This window comes from Lynx rufus, unplaced genomic scaffold, assembly GCF_022079265.1.
Source record: "Lynx rufus isolate CCGP_SWC_20201006 ecotype Redwood Valley unplaced genomic scaffold, mLynRuf1.p SCAF_2, whole genome shotgun sequence".
Lineage (NCBI taxonomy): Eukaryota > Metazoa > Chordata > Mammalia > Carnivora > Felidae > Lynx > Lynx rufus.
In genome coordinates this window covers 206733928-206760186 of record NW_025814834.1, presented here as the reverse complement: position 1 = coordinate 206760186, position 26259 = coordinate 206733928, and the positions used below count along the sequence as shown (strand labels likewise).

The 26259-nt window shown below is 59.3% G+C and overlaps 1 protein-coding gene across 1 annotated transcript; it reads right to left on the bottom strand.

Annotated features, from left to right (window-relative positions):
* Positions 1-21974, bottom strand: RAP1GAP (RAP1 GTPase activating protein). The gene is given in 25 exon segments (XM_047082385.1): positions 1-65; positions 1306-1416; positions 1419-1575; positions 2308-2411; positions 2757-2859; positions 3849-3972; positions 5514-5627; positions 6577-6686; positions 7413-7496; positions 7499-7669; positions 9456-9587; positions 11432-11569; positions 12007-12093; positions 12737-12808; positions 13245-13400; positions 14446-14575; positions 14709-14809; positions 15016-15099; positions 16181-16234; positions 16593-16671; positions 16933-17036; positions 19181-19366; positions 19830-19868; positions 20798-20845; positions 21942-21974. Coding segments are annotated over 25 exon segments (2571 nt in total). The 5' UTR covers positions 21960-21974.
* Positions 21975-26259: the final 4285 nt, after the last annotated feature.

The following is a 26259-nucleotide window of genomic DNA, read 5'->3' as shown; positions in this document are numbered from 1 at the left end:
TCAGTCCTGGTAAGCGATCCCTTGGCGCCCCCTGGTGGCCACATTGAGGAAATTCTTGGACTTCACTGAGCAAGAGAAAGGAGAGAGGGAAGCTGGTCTCTGAACATCCACTGTGAACCAGACGCTGTGCCAGGTATTTGATATACCCCGGCCCAGCGAACCCTCATCACAAACCCTTGGGAGAGGTACTACTGCTCCCATTTCACAGAAGTGGAAACTGAGGCTCAAGTTTCTCAAGCCCACCCAGCTAGTAAGAGATGGTACGGGGACTCAAGCCTGACTTCAGAGCTGTATTCTCCACCCCTCCCCGCCCCCCTTGGAGATGGGGAACAGGGTGGAGGGGAGGGCAGCACGGTGGAAAGGAAGCACGCCTGGTGGTCACAGCACCCGTGGTTTGACCGTGGAGGTGCCCCCAGAGCTTAGCGGCTCTGAAGGGTAGGGTGCGGGGGACGGGCAGGCTGGTGCCTCGGCACCACTGAGATCTGTCCGGAGTCGGGCGGGGCAGGGTTCACACAAAGCCAGGCCCAACTCGGGGTACAATAGCGATAAATAGAATTTATTTTGTACAACTGTTACCGACATACACACAGCCACGGGGGCTTCCAAAATGGGTGTTGGGGCCGGAAGGCTGGCCTTTGGCGTGGTGCCTAAAAAGTGTGGACAGACACACACAAGGATGTGGACTCACAGCAGCTGTGCCTGGCTGCCCCTCCGTGGGAGTTGGGTGGAGGGGTCACAAAGGCGAGGCCCATAACTCTAGGCCAGCGAGACCCCGCGACCTGGAGTGCCCAGAGCATGGGATGGCAGGGGTTAAGCTGGGTGCTGGCTGAGAAGCCAGGGAGGTCTCCCTCCCCCCTAAGGGGGTCACTTGTCTGTCACGTGGAGGCAGTGGCCAGGGCATCGGCAGATCTGTGGTAGAGCTTGAGGGTCCAGGAGGGGCAACAGGCAGAGCCAACTCCCAGCGCCTCAGCCCACCTGGGGTCCCAGGGAGCCCAAGAAGCAAGGGAGGGCAATGGGGGCCCCTGGGAGGACAATCCCCCATTCTGGGGCAGGTGCATGGAATCACAGTCATCACTGACCTCTGAAATAATCTTGTCCACGTGTAGCAGAGGCGCCCAGAGAGGGAGACTGACTTGCCCAAAGTCACACAGCAGAACCCATACTGGAAGCCAGGACTCGGGACTCCCAGCCCAGTGCCCATCCCACCACGTTTCACGTCCCACCGCCTCTGCAACGGGCTCTGTGTACACCAAGATATCTCAATCCTGCCCTCCCGTCCTGCTCCCCAGGGGTCCGGAGATGCACCCGGGTGTGACAAAGGGCCCGGAGCGGGGGCAAGCCAGGCCTGGAGTTCTGCTTCAACTGACCACTGCCTGTCCCAGCCTGGGGGGTGGGGATGATGCCAGCAGCTTCCCCCTCCTGGGTCCGGATGGCTCCGCCCCGCAGAGACAGTCCAGACAGGTGGCCAAGGCGGGGGCAGGGGACAGCCCACAGGCTGGTGCTGGCCATGGGGGCAGAGGTCCTATCCACCTGGAGTTGACACTGCGTCTTCACCTTGTGCTTCTGCGGCCTCACCTGCAGGGTTAAGAGAGAGGAACACACCACGATGCGGGGAGACGGGAGCGGGAAGGGCCTGCCCCAGATCCAGGCTCTGGGTCTTTCCATCCCACCGGGGACCCTCCAGGCCCCTCCCTCCCGGCAACCACCTAGTCCCTTGCAGGCTCCCACCAAACCCTCCCGCTGACTCGTGGGCAGAGGTGAGGCAGCATTTATTAGCCCGGCTGCACAGAAAAGGAAACTGAGTTCCGGAGAGGGGCCGATGACCTGCCCAAGTCACCCAGCATTTAAGTAGCAGAGGATTCGAATCCAGGTACACAGCTCTCGGCCCAAGGAAGTGACAGAGGAACAGGAGGAGTCACCCCCCTCCTCCCCACTCCCACCCACTCCCACCCTCTCCCCCCAAACAAGAGCTGAGGACTGGGTCTGACCTGCTCAGTTTCACCTTCAGAGCTGGAGCCTGGCTAACAGCCCTGCACAGACAGAGTGGCAGCGAGGCAGGCGACAGGACAGGTGAAGACATGGGGCAGGAGACACAGGCAAGCAGAAGACACTGGTTGTGCCCAGGCCAGATGAGCCCAACCCCTCCTGGCCTCAGGGGGACCTCGTGGTCCAGCACCCACCCCCGGTCCCCTGGGACACCTGTCCCCTTCCCCCAACAGCTAACCCCCTCCTGGGTGAGTGTCCCCACAAGGCAGCCTCTAGGCTGGTCACATCCGCCCTGGCCAGCCCTCTGGCAGCTGCACGTACCAGCTGGGGCGTGTGCTGCTCAGATGCCTCCAGCTGGATCTTGATCTCGGGACACGCAGGGTCCCCCGACTTGCTGGCGTCGGGATGGGGTGACCGGGAGGGTCCTGGGGAGGGGGGCAGGAGGGAGCCACCTCACTGGCCGCGGGGAGGCACCAAGGAGATGGACGCATGGATGGGCGGTAGGCACTGGTGCTCCGCGACCCTGCCCCACCCTTAACTCCCATCTTCACCCACCCCTCTGTCATCCTCCGAGACCCTTCCAGAAGCCATGAGCCCTCAACCGTCTTAGGCCAGATAATGACCCACCCACAGTCCCCTATGTCAGGGGAAGTCCCGTCACACACCCACCACCTGGGGCATGAGAAGTCGTCTCGACCCTCTGTGCCTATCCCTGTCCCTCTCCTGCCACAAGAAGGCCTTGGCAGGGGAAGCTGTCTGCGGCCTGGTACCTGGGGAGCTGCCCCCACTCGTGGTGCTGACACTATCCTCCAGCCACGTGCTATAGATGAAGGAGTCCCGCTTGTGGGGCGTCCCTGAGGACGAGACGCTCTCCTGGGGATGGGAGGAAAAGGGAGGTTAGCCCTCGTCCGTGGCACTGGCTTTGCTTCCCTCCCCTCTCCCAGCGTCCTCTGCCTGCTGCAACCCACACACCCTCACCCTTGTGCTCCTGCAAAGAGGATGGGGGCCCAGCAACGTCTGCCCCGGGGAGCCCCGGAGGACAGAGTAGGAACAGGCACAGTCCCAGCCGTTACACCACACACCCCCATGCGTTCATTCAGCAAACATTCACTGATGTTCTCCTGGGCCAAACCGCTGAGAGAAATCAGGCCCGGTTCCCGCCCTCAGACAGTGAGGTCTAGGAGGCAAGACAGACTGTGAAGAACTATTACAATCCTAGAGTCTGAGCCCCACCGGGCAGGGCCGCGGTCTGCCCTGTTCCCTGCTGCACCTGCAGCACCTGGAACAGGGCCTGGCAAGGAACACGTGGCCGCTAAAGGTTTGATGAATGAAGAATGACACAAGGGTGCTAGGGGCAAAGCCCCGGGGGGCCTGCGAGAACATTAAACGGGGGGCGGGGGGTGGTTCCTAACCTACCCTAGGACTAGGCGGCTTTCAGAGGTGATGTGAGGCTGAGTCAAGAAGGATGAGTAGGAGTCAGTCGGACAGAGAGGGAAAGAGGAGGCAGGCAGAGTCTTCCAGACAGAGGAAATGGCAAGTGCAAAGGTCCAGAGGTGGGGTAAGCCTGGTATGTTGGAGGGACTGCAAAGGAGCGCAGATTGGCCGAAGTGGTGAGAGATGCAGGGGAAGGGAGGGACCAGATCTTCAACGGTCTCAGAGATTGGGTGCTCTGTGGGCAACACTGGGGAGCCATGGAAGGCTTTACAGTAAGGGAGGGTTAGTCTGCATTGCTCCTTTGGACTGGGTCCCCTGATCTCATCTCAGTCACACCCAAGCTCATGTTTCTGCCTGCAGCATCTACGGGGACCAAAGAGCCCCCCTCCAGGCCACTGCAGAGCGCCAACATTCCCTGGGCCTCTCACCAGGCCTGTGTCATCCGCGTCCACACCCTCGGTCTCCTCCACCACGCTGGCGAAGCTGCTGGCACTGGACGAGGAGCGGGAGAAGTCCTTCAGCACTTCGGCTCTCTGGGCTGCCGTCTCCGCTCTGCCAGACAGCACCCCGTGAGCCCACGTCTGCTCTGGGCTCCTCCTGAGCCAGACCCCGGTTCCCTGCCCCGGGAGGCCCAGCCTACAGCCGGCCAAGTACCTCTGTGTCCCCCATGACGGCTGCCTAGGCCTCAGGCTCCCCACCACCACTGTCCTTCCTAATTCATGGATCTGAGCATGCCCCTCCCCTGTACAAAGCCCTCTCGTGGCTCCCCGTTGTCCCAGATACAGTCTAATTTCCCTGGCTTGGTATTCAGTAATAATAGTAACTATTAACAATAAAACTATGGTCTAGTGCATGCTTGACTGGGCCAGGCACTGTGTCAAGTGCCTTTGCCCGAGTGGTCTCATTGCTATCATTATTAGACCTGCTCTGCAGATGAGGAAACACTGAGGAAACACCGTTCAGAGAGGGTGGGTGCCCAGCCCAAGGTCACCCAGCCATAGGTGGGAGAAAGGGGCTTGGACCCGGGCCTTCCAACTCCACACTCTACTCTCAACCCTCTCAGTTTTGCTCCAGGCCCAGGACTTTGTGTCTCCCGCCTGGAGTCTCACTCCTTCCCTCAATTCCCAAAAAGCAAATTCATCTTTCAAAACTCAGCCAAGGTTTTGAAGCGTCTCCTCCCTGATTCCTCCTCTCAAGGTGGGAATAGACCTCCTCACTCTGGGTGTGCGAGCCCTGTCTCTCCCTGTCCCTGCCATCCATTCCCACTTCTCTGTTTACCTGCCTGACTCTTCAGCAGAGCACAGTCCTCTAGAGCCACAGCGTTGAAGGGAGGGGTGGCCCCTCCTGCGTCCGTTCTTCCCCACCCCACCTCTTCACATCGTACCCACAGTCAGGTTCGAAAGTCTCACTCCTCTTAACTAAAATCCCAAAGGCTCTTTCCTGGCCCCACTGATGGTAAAACGCAAAGTTCTCAATATGGCTTCCAAAGCCTGGCTCTAGCCCCCGCCCACCTTGCTGACCTCATCCCCGACATCACCCAGCACAATGTCCGCCAGGGCCCAGCTCCTCGCTCACTCAGCTCCAACCATGCCACCCTTCTTTCAATCCTTCAAGCACGCCTCAGGGCCTTTGTGCTCGCTGTGCTTCTCTTCCTTCTGCCATGCCAGTCCTAGCAGGGCTGACTCTTCACTGAGCTCTCAATTTAAGCCTCCCCCATATCTGGATGTCTTCCCTGAGCACCACCTACCCCCCGCCCACCTGATCGTTCCCCACTGCACCCCCAGCTTTGTTGTTCTCTTGTGGCACCGTCTAGAAGTAGCTCATCAGGTCATGCTACTCTGGACTGTCAGCTCCGCGAGGCAGGGGTTGTGTGTGCCCAGCTCACTGCTGGACCTGGAGACTGGCATGGGGCCCGGCATGAATGAAGCTCTCAGTGGGTACAGGTACGTGTCAACGGAGGGCCTGCGAGAGTACCCAGGCCCCCCTGACGCCCTGGTGTGGCAGCACCAATGCTCCCAGGCAGCCCCAGGCCCACGCAGGGACTGGAAAGGGTGAGTCCGAGCCCCCTGGCTCGGCGTGCCCCAAACCCCAACCTGTTCTTGGTCGTGGGCATCTCTGGGGAGCTCTGAGTGGATGAGTTCTCCGACTTGGGCTCTTGTGAGACGTGCCCGCTGTCTGGGGTCTTCTGGCCGGCGGGGGGACTCTCCCTGCGGGGCACACGGGGGCAGCGGGGGGATTCAGCACCGGGCCTGGCACCAAGGGTAGAACGAGGCCCAGGTGGTGAGAGAAGGTCACGGGCGCCTCCTGCCTCGTCCCCGCACCCTAGATCCTCAGGGGCCAACCCCAGAGCAGGCCCTGCAGCTCCCTGGCTGGCCTGGCCGACGAGAGGAACAGGCAGTGATGGAGCGCCCTCCTTATCCCTGGTACGGATAAGGAAACTGGAGTCCAGAGATGGGAAGGAATCCGTCCAGGGACGCACAGCTAGGACATGGCAAAGCCAAGGCTTAAATCCAGGGTTCACAGGATTCTGGGCTCTCGTGGCCGTGAGGACGGCACCACCTCCGCTCTGGGGGCTCAGCGCACCTGCCCTGCTTCATGCGCTCTACACCATACCTCTGCCGCAGCCCCGGGTTGTTGCTCATGTGCTTGTCCTCATTTTCCAGATTGGGACAGTGGGGCTCAGAGAGGTACGGTGACTTTTCCAGGGTCACACAGCCCCAGTGTGGTAGAGACAGGACTCACATTCAGGAACTATCCTCCGCTTCCCAGGGGCTGTTCCGCTGCTCGTATGGCGCGCTGCCTGCACCCTGCCCGCACAGACGCATCCGCAGACCCCCACAGACCAGGCCGTAAATCCCGGCTCTGCCTCTCCCGGGTTGCGTGACCTGGGCAGGCAACTCCTGAGCCCTCTCCCCTACAGCATCTTGACATGCAAGGTGTGACCCCCTGGGGAGCCACCAGAACCGCTGAACCGATGAAGGCATCTCACGTTAGGTGACGAGCTGGCCCTGGGGCCTGACACACAGCAGGTACCTGACTGTCCCCAGAAAGGGACAGGGAGCAGAAGAGTGGGCACTCCCTCCTGCCTGCGTACCTTTGCCACAGCACGGGGGTCAGGGAAGGGGCTGGGGGTGACAGGGGACCCATCCCACCCACCTTTTCTCCTGCACTTCCTGTATATTCTCGATCCCGATGGCGCTGCTGCGGCGAGAGCCAAACGGGCCCGACTTCTTCCTCGTGGGGCTCTTCCCAGGGACGATCAGTGACTGCAGGGAAAGGGCCCAACTCAGTGCCCACCTGCCCTGGGAGAGCCACTGTCCCCCACATACCACCTGGGGCCCTGCTGCCCCAGGCCCTGAAGCAGAGGCAGTGAACAAGAAAGAATGAGAGGAATGCCCATCTCCAGAGACAGCCCTGCAAGTTAACAGAGAGGGAAGCAGGCCTGGTGAGGGCGAGGGCGCTCGAGATCACATAGCAGGGCAGCGCCTGGAACCGCATCCCAGGCCGAGTCCTCAGAATGGCTACCGGCTCTCGGCCCCTCAGGGGTATCATGGGACCTGAAGCCTCAGGGCAGCGGGGAGACAGTGGATGTAGCAACATAAGCCCCTGCCCCACCTCGGAATCTCCAAACTGGCTGGGGGAGATTCGGGCCCAGCAGTTGCAAGATACCTTCCCTCCCCCGGTTTCTAACCACACGAGGTGGGGGATGCCCCAGGCACCAGAAGCATGCCCCAGCTTCTCCGGGGAGGCGGGAAGGCGGGCCCCAGGGAGGCACGGAGGGGCAGGAAACCCTAGGCCAGTTCATGGTGCGGAGGGGGAATCAGGGCAGAGGAGAGGGATGGAGGTCCATGCAGAACTGGCGATATTGGGGGACGTGCGGCTGGGCATAGGGTCTTTGGGCACCAGATTCTGGCAGGGACTGGGTGAGGGTCCCCAGGGCCAGGGCAGGGCCAGAAGCCCCTGGTGGGGGGCGCTGGCTCTGACACAGGTACCAGGCCCCAAAGCAGGTGCTGAGTGCCATCAGAGCTGCCGGCACCCCATCCTGCACACCCCCGGGCCCAGCCCGGGGGAAGGGGGGGGCAACGTCCCCAATATGGCCTCCGTCCTGAGAGCGAGCAGAGAACAGCACGTGCAGGCAGCCTCCAGAGCCGGTGGCCCCGCGGACGACAACCTCTTCCACCGTTCCTATGCCTATGGCACTGCCCCGGCGTCCGAATCTACTCGCGCTTTTCCCGGGAATAAGCAATGACTGGCAAGCAGCAGAGGGCAGGGGCAGAGAGAGACAGACAGACAGACATGGAGAAAGACAGAGAGAGATTGAGATGGGGTTGACAGAGAGGGACACGGCCAGGAAGGGGCGGCACAGCGGACGGGGGAAAGATTGGCCAATAGACAGAGACACAGGTAGGGACACGTGGGGGAACACACGGAGGTCACAGAGTGAAAGACAGACAGAGAGACAGAGATGGAAAGAACGGGGAGGCAGAAAGGAGGAAGCAGGGAGAGAAAAGTGTGGGGAAAGAGGAAGAAGAGGAGGAGGACGAAGGTGTCAGTGGGGGGGAGCAGGAGGGAAAGAAAGAGAAGGGAAACCAGGGAAAATGCAGACGGTAGAAGGAAAAGGAAACAGCAGGAGAGAAGAGAATTGTACAAAAAACAAAAACAGAAACGGGTCTGGTTACTGCCATGGTGGGTGCTGCTGGCCTGGCCCGGCCCCAGGGCCCCTTCTACAGCACCCACAGGAGGCTAGGCCACTCGGCGGGAAGGGAGGGGGTGGGCCCGCTTCTCCAGTGACAGTGGGCTTGGTGACTGCAGGACGGCAGAGGTCCCGCCTTGTTCCCCGGGCCGGGCCAGACCATGGGGCAGGGGTGGCTGGGGGGTTGGGGGTTGGGGAATCTCCTGCCATGTGACACGGCCTTACAGCACTGAGCACAGGGCTTGGCATGCAGCATACAGCGATAAAGGACAGAAGTAAGGACGGACAGATCAGTGGAAGAAAGATGGACGGACAAGGAGGAGCAGAGTTGCGTGTGCAATGCCAGGGGTGGCCACTAGGCGGCGGAAAGCCGATGAGCCCACAGCCGAAGGCCTCACCCACCCCGTGCGCCCAGCACCCCCGCTCAGTGTTAGCAGCAGAATCCCACAGAGGCTGGCAGACAGGAAGTAATCACACAGCAGGTGCTCACACAGAAGCCCAGTTCCTGACACACAATAGGGAGCCACAACCACAGAGGCCCTGACACACAGTAGGTGCTGACACAGCAGTCTAGGGCCAGGGACACAGAAATAGATGCTCACAGAATAAATGCTCACACCACACAGCTCACTTCCTGGCACAGAGTGCAGATTCACTGATATCCAGGGCTTGGCACATATCGTGTGCTCAGTCAGGAGTTCATCTCCTGACATACGCTGGGTTCTCACAGAATAACCCAGGGCTGGGCATACAGTAGATACTTACAGAGTCGATGCCCGCACAGCAGCCCGGGACCTGACACACAGTAGGCGCTCATGGAAACTCAGGGCGGGCCCACAGTAGATGCTCACACAGTACACGTCCATACGGCAACCCAGGTCCTGACACAGTAGGTGCTCACATAGCAGCCCAAGTCCCAACACACAGGAGGCACCCACCAGCATCTCAGAGCCAGGCACACAGCAGGTGCTCACACAGAAATCCAGGTCCTGACACACAGTAGATGCTCCCGGCAACTCAAGGCTTGACATTAGGTGCCCACAAAGCAGCCCGATTCCCAGCACATGATAGACAGTAGGTGCTCGATAAAGAGTGTCAGATAGAGAGAGCCCCAGAGCTGACCCACAGAAAGCCACCTGAATAAGGGGCCAGGAGGAGGGAAGGGGGCTGCAGGCTCTGTGCACCTCAGTGTCATGGCCCGGACATTGGACCCCCATGGAGAGCAGTGGCTAGACTGAGTCTAGAACCCAGGCTGGGCACTCAAATGCCAGGGCAACGGGAGGAGGCGGGGCCGGGCCTCGGAGGTCGGGGAGAGCGGAGGGCTACTGGGGGTGGCACTCACTATTCCAGCTGCCTTGGCCAGGTCGGGGTTGTTGGGGGCAAAGCTCCCGCTGTGGCTGGTGGACACGGTGTTGGGTTTCTTGTTGCTTAGTCCCATGGCATCCATGGACTGGCTGCGGCTCCGGATGACCCGCTGTGAAGGTGGGGTGGGAGTGGAGGCGGCACAGACTTCATGAGGTCCCACCCCCCCACAGAAACCCAGGAGCCCAGGCGTCTGGCCCCTCCCCACCAATGCCACTCCAGGGGACCCCCGGAAGTCCCTGCCTGTGAGGCCCCAGGAGAGGTGAGTCCACATGGTGCCTAAGGGCAGTTTGGGCCTCAGCTCTGCCACCAGCCTGCTGGGGGCTGTTGGGCAAGCCACTTCACCTCTCTGAGCCTCCCGGGACTCTCATGTGGCTGCTGTAAGGACTGCAGAAGATGCTGGGGCATGAGCCAGAGCACGCAGAGAGCCCTCCAGAAACCTCAGTTTCTTGCTTTTAGGGTCCTTTAGGGCTTCCTCTCCTTGCTCTTCTTTCCTCCTTCTCTCCTTTTCTCCCTTGCTTTTTTCAGCCAATCTACACTGAACATTTCCTATGGGGCCAGGTACTTTATTCTCATTTTCTCACTCAATGCACCCTACCAGGTGGGCACTATTATCATGCCCATTTTACAAATGAGATGAGCCTGGAACTACGGCCTCTAAGAAATTCTTTGACCTAATCCGGCACCTACTAGATTTGAGACCACTGGAGCCCTCCCTCAAGAGCCCCCAGACCCATGTTCACCCCACCCATTCCCGGTCTCTGGTGGGCACAGGCAGGGCTCTCCTCAGGCCCCTTTCTCAAAGAAAGTCTGTTCGCCTAAGTCCAGGGCAGGCCCGGGCAGCTGGGCCAATCCCCTCATGCAAAGCCGCGTCTCCAGCTTTGCTGTCTGCCCTGGGGTGACAGTGAGGCCCAACCAGCCTGGCTGGGCACCCAGAGGATGGGCAGCCCCCCTCCTGGGAGCGGAGAAGGTGGCAAAGGAGCCACAGCCTGGGGACCTGCAGCTTGGGGGCGTCCAGGCCCTACGGGGGAAAGAGACGCTCCCTCCTCCTCTCTCACTTTGGACAGCAGTTGCTGAGGGAGGTTGGCTTTTGAACTTACGTTGCACTAATCTAGCTGCTTTACAAATAATTCTCAACAGTTGTATGAAGTAAACGGCCATTGCTCTACCCAGTGGATAGAGAAACTGAGGCTCAGGGGTGCCTGGCTGGCTCAGCCGGAAGAGCATGCGACTCGATCTCAGGGTCGTGGGTTTGAGCCCCATGTTGAGTGCAGAGACTACTTAAACAAATACAACTTGAAAAAAAAGAAACGAAAGAAACTGAGGCTCAGAGGATGCTCAAGCTGGTTAAGTGAACCCAGGCCGTCTGTACTCTTAACTCTAAGATAATGCGGAGACAGCCATGGTAGGTCACACAGGCCTAAGGTCATACAGGCCAGGTTCCTCTCCTACAGCCACTCAGTTCACAAATGGCATCTCAGACTTCTGTTTCTCTCCCTCAGTGAGGACGGAGACCTCCTCCTCCCTTCTCTGCCTGCTGACCTGGTAGCCACCACGAGAGGCACCAGAGGCACTTGGTTGCCGCTCAGAGGGCTCGAACCTTCGCGGAACTCCCAGGTAGACTCCACCCCCAAGCCTAGGCCCCGCCTCCAACCATTAACTCCTCCCAAGTCAGAGCCCCACCCTAAAGCCTAGGTCCGTCCTGAGGCTCGCTGTCACCTAGACTCTCGCTGTCACCCAGACTCCACGCCCAGGTACTTGCCACCTAGCTCCTAGCTCTTCTCACGTCTAACAACCCCACCCCCAGACTCCACCCAGAGCTCCGCCCCCACCCGACTCCACCCCCAATGCGAGCCGCCTCTAGCCACCCCTCCAAGCCTCGTCCATAGTCCCACCCCCGACTCCACCCCAGCCAGGTCCCAGTTTCTCTGCCCCAGGTAGACCCTGGCCCTTCACCTTAAAAGACTCGAAGAATCCGCCGCCCCCGCCGCCATTCTCCATCTTGTCCTCGTCACCGCCCAGGCCCATCATGGACTGGCTGTGGATGTGCAGTTCCTCATAGAGCGTCTCCAGGAGGGCAGCCCGTGTCCGCTCCTGTGGGCCAGGTCGAGGCCATCAGGAGAGACCCCAGTGATCGGCCCTCGGTTCTACAATTCGAATCCTGACCACCTTCTCTGAGTCAGTAGGGAGTGGGCCTGGGCCCCGGGCCCCGGGAGCCCATGCTGGCTTCCCTGGGACCCCCACCTCGCAGCTCCAGCAGCGCTCAAGGCTGCTCATGTCCCAACCCACGGTCTGCCCCTTCCCTCATGGTGTGCTCTGTGCCAGCCTGCCCACCTGCGAGCACCTCCTGGGACATTCCTCACATACCCCTAGAAATGCCCTAATTCCTCTCCCTGGACCACAGCCCTGCTGCCCCTAAATCCAGACAGCTCTCCCGGAGGCCAAAGTCTGAACCTGGCATTTCCCTCCCCAGGGGCAGGGCTGAAATGCCAGGTTGCAGGCAGGGGTTCAGCCCAACAGCCCATCCTCACCTCCAGTTTGGCAAACTTCTCTGCCTTGTAGCAGGCATATTCAGCATTGATCAGCTTTGTCAGCAAAAACTCCTGGAACTCAGGCCCCTGGGAGCCCCCGAGCGTGGAGAGGAGAGAAAGGGCTCGGGTGAACACAGAGACAAGGGGCTGGAGCTCCTGAGCCGCACCCTGCTGGGGCCCTGGGGCCATCCTCATCTCTCTCAGAAGGGGGCCTCCTTGGCCTCAGCCCCCCAGCCCAGGTACCTGTGAGGGCCCCCTAGGCCCTTCTTGGTTGCCCACCCCTTGGAAGAGCAGACCTCACAGATGCAAGGGGCTGGCTGGGGTCTCCCACTGCCTCAGTCTGGGGGAGAAGTGAGGGGCCTGAAGCCAAGGCTCGAGGTGTGGCTTCTGAGAGATGAGAGAAATGTGTTGCCCCCTTCCCAAACATTTTAGAAGGAAGAAGACTGTAATTGTCAAAAAGATAATACAAGTTAGGAAGGGCCACAGAGCCTCTATGAGAAATCTAAAATAATGATGCAGATTGTTCCCTGACTTTATAAATAAAGATCACAGTGTGTATCCATCCGTGTGAATGAGAAGCCAGTCCCCGGTGACAGGGTTAGGGGAGCCCAGCTGCCCTGGCACACAGTGGGGCCTCAGGACCTCTTACAGCAGACTGTGCACCCCTCCTTCGGCCCCCACCCATTTTGTCCTACTCTGTCCATGACTGGGGCTGGGGGCTGCCCCTCACCTTCCTGAACACAGCAGGGTCCGGGAGGGGGGGGCCAAAGAAGGGCACGTCGTCTCTAGCGGTGACAGAGACCTGGAAGGGAGAGCAGCAGTCTCTGTGGAGTCCCCACCCCGGCCAGAGACCCCTAATTCATCCCTGGCCTGCCCCCTGCTGGGGAAGGTTCAGTGACTGCAGACTGCATGAGTGAACCCCAGGATTTCAGCTCCTCCACCCTTGGTCCTGAATTTGAATGGTGAGAAAGGGTGGAGGCTCTCAGAGGTCACAGAGGATAGGGAAGGCCTAGGAGGCTAAAGGGTAGAGCAGGGCAACCAGCTCCTTTGAGGCGGGAAAATTGGGGGAGCAGGGAGGGTGGGATGGGAATCCCCCATCAACAGAGCAAGGGGGGTGCTCAGAGCCCTCTGGACAGTCCCCCTATTTACAGGTGGGAAGACTGAGGCTCAGAGAGGTCTCAGAGTGACTCAGGGAGGGGCTGTGGCTGAGAGCCCTGGGAAGCTCCACGATCACCCACCTTGTAGAGCGGGCCATCGGGCCCCCCGCCCTCGGCCTGCACCACCACATAGGCATGCAGGAAGTTGGATGCGATCATGTCAGGCACAAAGGGTGTGTTCTCATCCTGGAAGACTACAGCGACAATGTCGTTCCCGATGTGCCGCTTCCGCTGCAACTGAGCACAGGGCCACAGGCCTTCACAAGCTGGCCGGAGAGGGGCTCCCTGGGCACGGGGGAGGGTGCCCGCAGGAGTGTGGGAGGGCTTGGGGTAGGCAGAAGGGCACGTCTAAGAATTTGCTTCCCCTCAAAACAAGGTCCTGAAAAACTTGTTTCAAAATTATTTTAGTTTGCTTGGAATCCCGAGACAGATGAGGAAACTGAGGCCAAGAGAGCAGTGACTTGCGAGGCCCTGCGGTGAGTCAGAGGACTCGAACAAACTCAGGGCTCCTGGTCCCCAGGCTCTACCTCCCAGCCCTTCTCCTAAATGCCCCACACATGGCCTCTCATGAGCAAACGGGTTCCGCTCGGTATACACTCATGTTGCTGAGATGAACGGAGGATCTTCTTAGAAGAAAATCAAAAGACACTAAAAACAAGTATTTCCATTTTTCTCACATTACCCTTTTATCCCCCTGGGGTGGGGGCACGGAGGAAGGTAGACAGCCCTGCAGGCAGCCTAGGACAGGAGTTCAGCTCCCAGAATATGCCCCACACTTCCTTGCCTCCAGGCCTCTGAAGAAGGTGGAAGCCATTTTCTCCACCTGGAACATTCCCCCTCCTTCTCCCAGCAACTTTGCAGGCTAAAAATCACTTTATCTGGAAAGCTTTTCTTGACTCCCACCTCTGCCACGTTTAAGTGCCCCCATGTCACCCCACAACGCCCCTTCCCCCCGTAAAAATACTAATTCACATTTATGGAGCTCTTGATATGTACCAGAGACTGTTCTAGCCACTCTAGATGCATCCCGTCTTATGCTCACCTATGAGGTAGGTGCCATTATCATCCCCATTTCATGGATGTGGAAACTGAGGCTTTCCCAACACTGTAGCAGCTTGTCACCCTGCCCCAGCTAGAGCCCACGAGTTGGGAGAATGGATCATTTCCATCTCTATATCCCAGGGCCCCCTGAACCTGGTGTGGTGAACACTGAACAGACAGGCAGATGCGAGGGACAGGAGGACAGGTGGGAAGCAGGTGGGGGGGGGGGTGCCCAGGCTACCTGCTGGGCGTCCCCTTCTGTGTAGGGCAGCTTGGTGGACACGTGAAACATGATCTCCTTGTTGCGGAAGTTGCAGTACACAGACTCGGTCCCCGTCTGCCCGTGGGTCACGTCCAGGCCTCCTCGGAACCTGCCCCGGCCCCCCCCAGGCCATGGCTCAGTCTCCAGCCCCAGCCAGGCCTCTGTGGGGCCAGGACAGGGGCTCCCTCCCTGCCCGAGGGCACGGGTCCAATTAATCGATGCTTGTCCCGCCTAATGCTCACCCTTTAAAGTCCTGCAGTTTGACCTTCTGGCCGAGAAATTCAAGAAACTCCACGAAGGCAGGGCTCTCCTCATTGGTGCTGAAGAGCTCTTCCTCGGAGGTCTGGGGACACATGGAGAACTGAGGTCACCGAGCTAGCGCTGCTAAGCAGCTGCTGTCCCTCCCCCCACCTGCACCCAGAGAAGGCTGGGAGCCTCTCGCACCCCACCCCCAGGTCCTGGGAAACGGAGTCCCTGGGCAGGTGCTCCCAGTGGCAACACATCCACAGCCAGGCGGGTCGGAGGGCAGGGAGGAGAAGGTGAGCGCACCTGCCCCAGCTTCTGATAAATGACTCCAAACTTGAAGTTATTGCTGATAACATGCTCATCAAAGGTGACGATGAGGCGGGAAGCCTGGGGGGAGAGGGTGATGGGTGAAATAGGCCGCTTTTTTAAGTTGCCATTTGTTGCTCTTCGTGCCAAGCACTGTGCCGCGAAGTTTACCTGTGTCATCTCATTCAGTCTTTAGGACAAGCCCACGAGGGAGACAATGCTGCTGTTCCCATTTCCCAAAGGAAGAAACCAAGGTTCAGAGAGCTTAAGTAACTTGTAACTTGCCTAAGGTCAACTGCTGACAAGTGGCAGCACTGGGACTTGAACTCATGTCCAAAGCGTAAGCTCACTGCTCCTGAGTGTTGCCCACAGGCCCCCTGCCCTATTCCATCCACTCTGTAACACCTAACTTGTTCCTTGGCTCCTCTGTAAACCCACAGCGTCATTCTAGAATGAGCCAAGTCTCACCAACTTGAGTGGAGCCTTGAGAAGTAGCCCCTTCCCTCACCTTGGGCCTCAGTTTCCTCTTTTGTACCCAAGAGGTAACGTCTGATTTCTGAGGCCCCTTCCTTTGGGGGACCTCTCCTGGACCCCACCACCCCTCTCCTCACTCCAGAATTCAGTCAGAGCCACAAGGGCTTACATGCCTTTCGGGGCCACCTTTTCCGGGAAGCACCCCTGACTCACTGAAGACAAGCCACCATCCCTTCCCCACATGGTCATAGCACCTCAAACCCAGCACGAGAGCTGGGAGCGTGGCTGCTGTCTACGGGGCAGCATTTACAGAGGTGCCTGTGTTATTATTCCCCCTCCCCTTTTCCCCTTGGGTCAGAAGGCAAGGCCAGTGGAGTCCCCTGGCTCGGGAACACTGACTGCCTTGGGAGGGTCCCTAAATGGCATTGAGAGTAAGGCCGGCCTCCAAGGCGGACAATACCAAGTTTGAAGGCAGGCCTCCTTTATCCACTGTGCATCGCCGGATAAGACACAGAACAGTTCTGAGCCTCTGCTTCCTCTTCTGCAGACCGGTGACTTTGCAGCATTGTTGTGAGGGTTAACTGAGAGGACTTACGGGAGACACCCGCTACACAACAGGTGCCCAATAAATGCCCAGTTCCCTCATTCCCTACCCACCCCAGTGAGCAGGGCCCAGATGCAGCCATACCTTGGGGTAGAGCACAGGGTAGAATCGATCCACATTCACATCTTCACACACCAGCTGCAGGAAGAGAGAAGGGAGAAGCTGAGCCTGGGGCCTCAGGGCCTCCCTGGCCACCGGCCGCGCGGGCTGGAGAGGACAGCAGCAGAAAGGAGAGGGAACAAGAGAGTTTGCAGCAGGACTAGGGGCTCGCTGTTGCTCAGAATGGGGTCTCCTGTATCCGAAGGTGCTCTAAAGTGACCCAAAAGCACCGGGCAGGGGACAGGAGCCCAGAACACATGGCAGCATGCCAACGTCATGGGACACGTGAGAGGTGGGACCTTGGAGACAGGGCTGCAGCACACAGGGCTGGGATGTGGGGCTACAGATGACAGCGTGCCAGCTGTGTGCCCACCTAGGGTGCCCAAAGACGCCTCACCTTTGCCATCTGGACCACATTGGGGAACTCAGTGAGGCAGGAGATGGGGATGACATCATGGTGTGTCCGGCACTTGGTCCTGGGAGGAGAAAGCCCGCGCTGAGGGGCGAGGCAGTGGGAAGGAGAGATGGAAGGCCCTCCACACACAATAGGGGCAGAGGGGACACACCCCAGGGAGGACCAGAGGTGACGATGGGGCCAGGCCTGGTTGGGGTGCTAACTTGCTGAGCAGCCTCAGGCAATTCCCTGCCCTCCCTGGGCCTTGGTTAGAAGAGTGGGCTCTTAGATGACAAGACCTCAGCCCCTGCTGCTGTCGCAGGGCCCCTCACCCCACCCTCACCTGAGCAGCAACCGCAGGTGCTCCTGGTCCCCGATGACCTCGTACTTGAGTGAGAAAACAAGGTGGCCCAGGGCAGTGTCCAGTGAGTAGTAATTGAAATGCTCCTGTGGTGGGAGGAGGGGGGGCGGACAGAGGGCAGAGCTGAGCTTGGGGCCTCCAGAAACCAGGCCAGAGAGCCAGCTCGCTCCCAGATGGGGGGCTTTCACCCAGCAGCTGGTGTCATGGCTAATGGCAGACTCTGCATCAGACGGATCTGCCTTCAAATCCTACCTCTGCCACCTGCCAGCTGGGGAGCCTGAGAAGGTCACCTCACCTCTCTGTGCCTCAGTTTCCCGTTCTGTAAAACGGGAGGCCAACTACCTCGTGGGATGCTGGCAGGCGCTGAAAGAGATAAACAGTCTAGCATAGAGTAGGCGTTCGGTGAAGGTTAGTTACTTTGGCTGTCGGGGTCCTCATCAAAGTCAGGACCACATTTGTACCTGCCTCTCTGTCTCCCAGCTCCTGCCCTTCTCGGGCCTGGGCACACAGTAGGTGCTCAATAAAAATACTCTGATTGATTGCTCAATTTGTGGCTCTCTGGCCCCTGAAGCCAGGGCTCGTGAGAAACAGGAAGTGAAACATCTCATGAACACACTGGGCGGCTCACCGGACAGGTTCCCACCCTCCTGCCTCACCTGGAGAAGCTACAGGGTTGGGAAGAAATCTTGCAGAAGGCCCGAGGGGAAGCTGTGGCAGGAACGGTACCCCCAGAGAGGAGCCCGGGGCTGGCACCTCCAGAGGGGGAAGTCCTCAAATCAAGGGCAGGCCAGGAGTGCCAAGATATTCCACCTCAGCCTGGCCCTGGGCTCCCCCTGCTGGCCCTGGCCCTGGCAGTGGGGCTGGCTCCCAGCCACACCCTAGGAGTCATCCTGGAAGTCAGTTCTGTTGAAACGTGAACACCTGTGCTCAGAGGGCAGGAAGAGAAGGAGGCAGGGGCAGGGGATGTGCCCCACAAATCTGCAGCTCGGGGACAGTCTGAGTGGGCCTGGAGCCAAGAGTCCCCCTCAGCCCTGCCTGGGGACAGAGTGGCGGAAACCCCCAAATGCTTGGCACCATCTGCAGAGAGGGAGTGGCAGGTCCTTGGCAAAGAGGGCTGCGCTGAAGTCCTCGAGTCCTCTGAGCCAAGAGCATAAACCCTCCCGGCATGTCTTAATGGAAGGTCAGCTGGAGGTAGGTCCAATTCCTGGCTCAGTAATTGTGTGACCTTGGCCAAGAACTTCACCTCTATGAGCCTCAGTTTCCTCTTCTGTAAAAACGAGAGCAATCCTGATCTCACAGAGTAACTATGAAAATGTAGTAATAGCTAACGTTAAGTACTTACTATGTGCCCGGCATGGTTCTCTATACTTCACATGTACTTTTGTTATCCTCATTTTTACAGATGAGGAAACGGGCTCAGGAAGGTCAAACGACTTGCCCAAGGTCACACCATCAATAAATGGAAGAGCCAAGATACACACGCAGGCCATGAGACTCCAGAACCCACACCCCACTCCACCAGCTGGGCTGGAGACGGACAGAGGTACAGCAGCTGGCATGGGGCCTGGCACGCACTAGATCCCAGCATGGGACCTCCCCTCCAGCTACCACAATCTCACCCGGTAACTTCTGCCTGCAGCACTGCTGGGTGACACTCTGACCAGTTGTTACTGGGCAGGATCCCTGCTCTGGGGCTGGAGACGGGGCAGGGGTTTGTGCCAAGCCAGGTCAGGCCATGACACTACACTAGTCTCCCAGCCCTGACCTCACGCTACCTGAGGGCAGGGCCCGGGTCTGTTTGGTTTGCTCCTGCACTCCTGGTGCCTAGAACACGGCTGGCACACAGCTGGTGCTCATTATTTTCTAACCTTGACTGAGCACTCACTCTATGTTGGACCCCATTCTAAATACCTTACAAGCATCGTTCTCATTAAAGCTGTGCAGCATCCCCCTGAGGTGGGTGTCATCACCCTCTCCGTGTTTATGGATGAGGAAACAGAGGCACGGGGAGGGTAAGTGACTTGCCCATTGTCCCACGTAGCAAGTGACAGAGCCAGGATCGTGCCGCGGTAGTCTCTGATGTTAACCACTATGCCATAATGTTTGTTGAATGAAAGCGTGAATCCACCACAAATGTTCCGGGACGTGGGACTCAGGACTACCACCCAGCCCCAGCCCTTGGGTTTGGCTCCCTCCCGGGCCCAGCCCCCAACACCAGCGGGCCACCCACCTTGCCAAGAAAGTGCTTCCGGTAGATGCGGGCTGTGGGGTTGCACTCGAGCTTCACCTTGGTCGTGGGTGACTGCAGCGGCTCTGTCTCCGGGATGCTGGTGATTTCGTGGTTGGTGCCTTCAATCCAGTAGCCCCCGAACTGGGGCAGCAGGATGAGGGGGAAAGGTCCTTCTCGCCCCAGGACCTGACGGAGGACTCAGCTGAGAGCCACCCACACTGCACCCTACCAGGGCCCCAGGACACCCCCCAACTCAGACCCAGGGTCACTTCTGCCACGGCTTAGGAGAGCTAGGGAACAACCCAGAGCCCACGTGGACCCCAGGGCTTGCATCCACCCCCCCAGCGTACTTGCTCCAGCCCTTTCCCTCCTACTGCAGGCACAGACCCAGGCCACATGGAACCCCCTGTTCCAGTCTCCAAGAATGGGGACTTGGTTCGGGAAGGTGGAGCTGGGAGAATGACCTTGGCCAAGAGGCTGAAACGTCGGGATTAAAGGCCTAAGGGTTCACATGGACTCTAAAGACTTGGGCCAGTAAACTGAGGCCCCAGAGCCCATGGCAAGGTCTATGGTCAGGCTCCTGGCAGGGAGGAGGACCTGAGAGTCCAGACTCGGGGTGAGGACGGGCTCAGGGGGTCCAGCCAGTTACCTCATGGACGCTCGGATAGGGAATGTAGTCCTCCTCTGTCTACAAAACACAAGCAGGCCAGAGACCCAGCTGGGGTGGGACCCTCACCCTTTACTTACTTCCAGTCTCCCCAGAATGTTCCATTGCTCAGCCAGCCACCTGGGCTGGGAGTGTGGATGGGGCTGTGTCATCTCCCCAGGGCTTCCCAGGGGTGACCCCATGAGGCAGGGGCTGAGCAAGCTTAGCTTACTGAGTGCTGGCAGTCTCCCCTGGGTGTCTCTCTGCCTGGGGAAAAGGAGGCTCACCGCCTCCCCAGAAGAAACCCAGGGACCAGTGATTCTCAGTGCATCAGAATGGCCCTTGAGGGCTCCTTAAACACGCACTGCTGTGCCCCATCCCCAGTTTCCCAGGGTCTAGGTGGGGCCCAAGAATTTACATTGCAATAAGCTTCCAGGTAATGCTGTTGCTGCTGGTTCAAGGACCACACTTTGAGAACCCTGCTCTGAACAACAAATCAGGCATATGCTCACAAGCCCCCTCCTCAACCCTCACCTTGAAGCCCTGGGCGTCCCCCTGTTCCCTCCCAGGCCAGCCACCAGTCTTCTTGGATTGTTGAGGTCCCAAATCCAGCATAGAACCACATGCCTATCTGGAGGGGATGTGCAACTCCCACCCCAAGAAAATTCTGAGTCTAAACAAGAGCCTCCCTGCATCTCCTTCCATCCCCCGCCTCCTCTCAGTCTCCTCGCAGCAGGCTGGGGGGCAACCAGGCCACTCCTCCCATCTCCTCCTCTCCTCCCCTCCCCATCGCCTTCCCAGGCAGAAGCCTCCTGGGTCCTGGGTTTGAGTCTTCCTGTAACTGCTGATCACGATTGGCGAGAGAGTCTCCCCAACCCCTCCAGGTCCCAAGGCCTTTGGAGAGACTGTTCGGGAAGCAGCACAGGCAGACGGCCACAGAAGGGTAGGGTGGGGCCACGGTTCCAACCTACTTTGAGGGGTGGTGGGAAGGAGCATCGTTGTTCATCCATCCTGCTTCCCTGCAAAGAGAAGGTAACACGTCCCGTTACACGCCCCCCCATGCCTGTTGCCAGCGCTCCCATGGGAGGCTCATACCTCTTCCTGTGAAGGGGGAAGCCAGGGCTGTGCAGGGGTACTCCCAGGGCAGGGTGTTGGCCGGCTCTGTTACTCAGGCCTCTGCAGGGAGGGCTGGGGGCTCTGTGCAGGAGTGTGTGCCACTGGGGCTGGGGGCAGGGGTGGTGACAGGGTTGGGGGCACGCACTAGTGTGTGAGTATGGGGCAGAGGCCATTGCATCTACACAGATGTGTGTTTTTTAAATTTACTTACACAGATGTGTGTTTTTAAGAGAGAGAAGGAGAAAAGGACAGAGAGAGAGAGAGACAGAGGAGGCGAGAGGCGGAGACAGAAAAACTACAAGAGGCAGAGAAACAGGAAGGGGCAGAAGAGAGGGTTTGGATGGTGAACTGACATGGGGGGGGAAGCTCCTGAGGTCTGTTCAAGTTGCCCCACCCCCACCCCCGCCCACCTCCCAACATGTACCCATGCACCAGAAAGAGGCCTGGGAAGACCAGGGCTGGGCATGGAAAGTGGGCAGGGGTCAGGCCGAGGGTGTGGGGCACCTCCCCCTGCCTGTGGCACAGCTTCTGGTCACCCTGTGCCTGGTATCTGTCCCTTCTCCCATTCTACATGGGGATCCTGTAGAGCCTGTGACACCTCTCAGGGGGATGGGAGATGTGTCTGTGGATGTGTGGGTGTGTGTGCGTGTGGGTGTGTGCGGGAGATGTGTGTGCGGATGTGTGGGGTGGGGATGGGGGGATGAGGCACCGAGCCCAGCCCTGCTGGGGACCTCCACAGGAATGGGAGAAGGGGAGACACAAGTGGGGCCTGGGCCTTGGGTCAGACAGGGAGTTAGCACTGCCGGTCCCCATCCTCTACTCTGACCCCCAGACCGAGGGCTCAGGAAACTCACCGCCGCCATCTCCTGCCAGCACAGTCTGCCTGGGGCTCCCGGCCTGTCCTCAGAGAGGCTGCAGGACTGGAGCTAGAGCAAGGGCCCTCACCCCAGCCCACCCCTCTCCTTGGCTCCCCGAAAAGGGCGACAGAGCCAACCTCACCTGCATCTTCTCAATCATGTCAAACAGATCTGTGCTCTGCAACAGAGACGGGGGAGGGCAGGTCAGTCCTCAGGTGGCCCAGCCGACCCTGCCAAGTCCCCGAGGAGTCTCCACCCACCTCTGCCCTCCTGGTTCCCCCAACCCTGACTAACCACGTGGGCCTGTCCGAGCAGCAAGAGGAAGTGGAAAGGGCATTGCAGAAGGGAGCTCCATGCAGCTGACCAGCAGGCCCTGACCAACTGCTCAGTGAAGTCAGCCCAGGGCTCCCCCCCTGGCCCTGTAAGCAGTATGGACTGGGCGGGGGGGCTGTTGGGAGAGACAGTGCTGGGATGTCCCATTGGCCCAACAGCTGTGTGAGTCCACACGCACCCCCTCCCCCCTCCTGCTCCAGCCAGCCTCTCCCAGTGCCAGCCAACGGCACACACAGGGTTAATCCGGGCATCTGCCAGCTGTGCTTGGCAGCTTCAGCCTCCTGGAAGGCGGCATCCTTGCCTGCTGGTGGGGTTGGGGGTTGGGCCTGGGAAGCCCCCAGGGTCTCTAGGACAGTGCCCCTCCCCCAGCACTTCCAAGGCCTCAACTCTTTTGGCTCCTGCTGCCCAGTGGGGGCACTGCCTGAGCTCACATACATGTGCTATGGGGTTGTGCACCAGGAAACACATTCTCTCTCTCTCTTTCTCTTGCTTGAACGCACAGCCTTGTACACCAATATTTAAACACACTCTCACTGTACCAAAGAAACCAAACAGACATAAACAGCCCGCCCCCAAACCCAGGGGATCTGTGCACACCAATCCTGAGCCGCAGAACCGTGTGCTAACAAATACACACGGCAGCGTCCGAAATTACACAACAGCACACACACATAGACCCACGTACCACAAAGCCACACACACAGATGCAAACCCACCCCTGTGCAAATGTGCACACCAGTAATCGAACACGAAGCTCACAAACACCACAAAACCACTCTCGCACCTGTGCTCCGAGAGACACGATCGCAGGCGCTCGCAGACACAGGCAGCTGTGTCCACAGCAACTTGGCCACAGAGCCCCGCTGCCACATACAAGCTCACCTTCCCCTATCGGTCACGCAGCCCGGTAACAGGCAGGACAGGCCTGACCCCACAACGTTAAATGAGTTTTGAGAAGCAGGAAGAAACAAAAGCACGCAGCCACCATGGAAGTGGTCAATCAGCAAGGATGGGGGTACAGGTCTGGTCCTCACACACGCCCCCTCACATCCACCTGAGTGCACACCACCCATCACAAAGACACAGCTTAAAGATCCCGAGACACAAACACCCCAGGTGCACACTCGAAGGCCCGCCACAGAGGCAAAACCCACACTGTAAAATGCACTATGGGAGGCCAGAGGAGACACTGACCTATGGTCACCTATGGCCACATGAAACAGTCCAAGCTTGGAAGAGCCAATTCCATAGGAGCTACAGCAGAAACCACTGATGGACGCCTGCAGTCCAGGTAGACAAATTTGCCTGTTAGCACCCTGTACGACAGCAACATCGGCATCTATGCCTGGGTCACACAGTCTCAGCTCAGCACAGCCCCGGCACAAGAGTGATGTGGGCGCATTAATGTCCCCCAGAGCTCCCCACTCAGGGCCACCAGGAACAGTGCACCGGGAGTCACAGCCACATAAACATTGACACATGGTACTGTCACCCAGAGAGCACACACAGCAACAAGTGACACCCACAGTTACAGCCTCACAGGCGCAGCAGACGCCCTGACACATGGAACACTGTGAGCAAAGTGGCCCAGAGCACCACTCAAAGTTACACCGCGACATCCAGACCCCTCCTAAAGGGGGCAGGGGACGGTGGAGTGGTCCCTGAGGCTAACAGGCACACGGACTCAAGCACGCACAGTACCACTTCAGCCCAGAGCCACGGTGCCACCACGGGCACTCTGATCCGGGGACAGCTGCAGAAAGAGCCCCAGGCCCGGGACCCCAGGGCAGGGCTGCGCCCTGTGGCCGCTGTGGCCGGGTGTCAGCCCAGAAGCTAACACGCCCTCCATGACGGAGCCTCGCACACCCGCCCTGGCTGGGGCAGAGCCTGCCCGGCTCCGGGAAAGTCGGGCTGAGCCGGCTCCTCGGACCCCCTCGGGCAGGCCGCCCTCGCTCTGGTCCTCACCTGCCAGCCCGCCCCAGCGGGCAGCGAGCCCCTCCGCGGACGGCCGGGGGGCGCCAGGGGCCGCGGCTGCGCCATCCCGAGCCTGGCCCGGCCCGGCCCCCGCCCCGGCGGCGCTTCAGCTGGCCCGGCCGGCTCCCGCCCGCGCGCGCCCCTGCCCGGGCCCCGCAGCGCCGAGCTCCGCGCTCCCCGCTCCGGGATCCCGGCGGCGCGCTGCCTGAGCTGGGCTCGCCGGGCCGCCGGGCCCGGAGGGGGCGGGGCGCCAGGTACGGGCGTCGCGGGGGCGGGGCTTCTGAGATCCGGGGCGGGGACAGAGGAGCCCCCGCCCCCCCCCCCCCCCCCCCCCCCCCCGGTGCGGGCCCGGCTCGCGGTTCCCGGACACTGCGCCTGCGCGCTCTCGCCGGCGCGCTGCAAGCTTTCGGCGCGTGGGGCCCTACGGAGACCCGAGGCTCTGCTCAGCGCGCCCCTATCCCGCCTTCTTTGTCTTCCCACACTCTGGGGATCCGCCTCGGGGCCTCAAGGACGGGGTTCTTGGGACAGGCTGTGAAGCCGGGCAGGAAGAGGAGAGAGGGTTACTTCATAGAGAGCTTTCCTTGAGCACCTACTTAATGTTGGACTCTTGGCGAGGATGACCTCTCCCCACAATCCAGGAGGTGCGAGTATCATCCCCATTTTACGGAATAGAAGACTGATTCCAAAAGGTGAAAGATCATGCCCAGGTTCACACAGCTAGGAAGAGGCAGAACTGAGAATCCAGGGAAAGGCCTGGAGCTGCTCTCCCCTCCCTCCTCATCTCCCCTCACCCTCTAATGCCTGACAGTGGCTGGCGGGTTTCCTTCCTTCCCGGGTTCCCGTGCCCACACCGGACCCTAACTGCCCCTGATCCTAGGGGAGGGAGGGAACAGGGACTGCCAAGACTCCACCGTACAGAGTGCACTCCGGGACATGAGGGTTCTAGCACTGGCCTTGCCACAACTTGCTGAGTGGACTTGAGTGAGTCCCTGTCACCTCTGTGGGCTTCAGTTTCCCATCTGTAAAATAGAAGGCCACCAGTCTTCCCACCTCTGCAGACCCTTCCGGCTGACCCTGCATTGTGTCTGCCGCCACTGTGCAGTGGGGGGCCGGAGCCTCAGCACCCCTTCCCCAGACATACTGGGAAAGTGGCAATTGCTTCCTGAGCTGTGGCCAAGTCAACACCTGCTGCTTTGGACCCTGCAGGGGCAGGCCTGCCCACCAGCTCAGCGCACAATCTCTCTTCAGCTTCCTGGAGAAGCTGCCAGTAGCTGCCCATCACCCTCCATTGCCAAGGCAAGGGCTCCTGGAAGGAAGGCACTGGGCCTTCCTTTCCTCCAGACCTGGCCGTCGGTCAGGCTGGAGCCCGGCAGCCGGCGGGAACTCTGGAGATGTGTGTTCCAGACACGGTGTAGCTTTGTTTTTAATAATTAACAGCAGCAAATATTGATTTACACAGGCACTTCCAGGCCTGAGCGCTTCCGGGCACCCATCGAAATGCAGCCAGAGAAATGTCCATTCCCATACTGGGAGGAGGTGAGACCTGCTCACATCATTGGAGATGTCTGTGTGACAGGTGGAGTGGAGAAGGTACACACTCCATGGAGAATGTGCATGCAGCTGTGCGTGTGTGTGTGCATGTGTGTGTGTGTGTGTGTGTGTGTGTGTGTGTGTGTGTGACTCTCAGACCAGATGAGGCTGTGTGTGCATGGACATCATGGGTACCTGTATTTGTGTTTGTACGTGTGTATCTGTATACACATGCATGTGTACATGTGCAAGTCTCTGAATATGTTTGCAGACATGTGAATTTGTCCATGGACATGGGTGTGGGCAGACTGTGCACGTACATGTGTGCAGATTTCTGAATTCCTAAGTGGAGAAACCCCTATGGGGGGCAAGGTAGGAGGGCCCCGAATAGCTCAGTGTCTGTACAAATGTGGTCTTCCAATGAGAGGGGAATGTCCCTTCTGGGTGTTCTGTCCTGCCCTGGAAATGTAGCATTGCTGATACAGTTCGGCGTCTTGATTTCCACTTTCCAAAGTTACTTTCACGGTCATCACCCAGCTGCAAGCCAGCAAGGTGAGTAGAGAAGAAATTGGCACCTCTGTTTTACAGATGACGAATCTGAGCCTCAGAGAGGGGCAGGGACT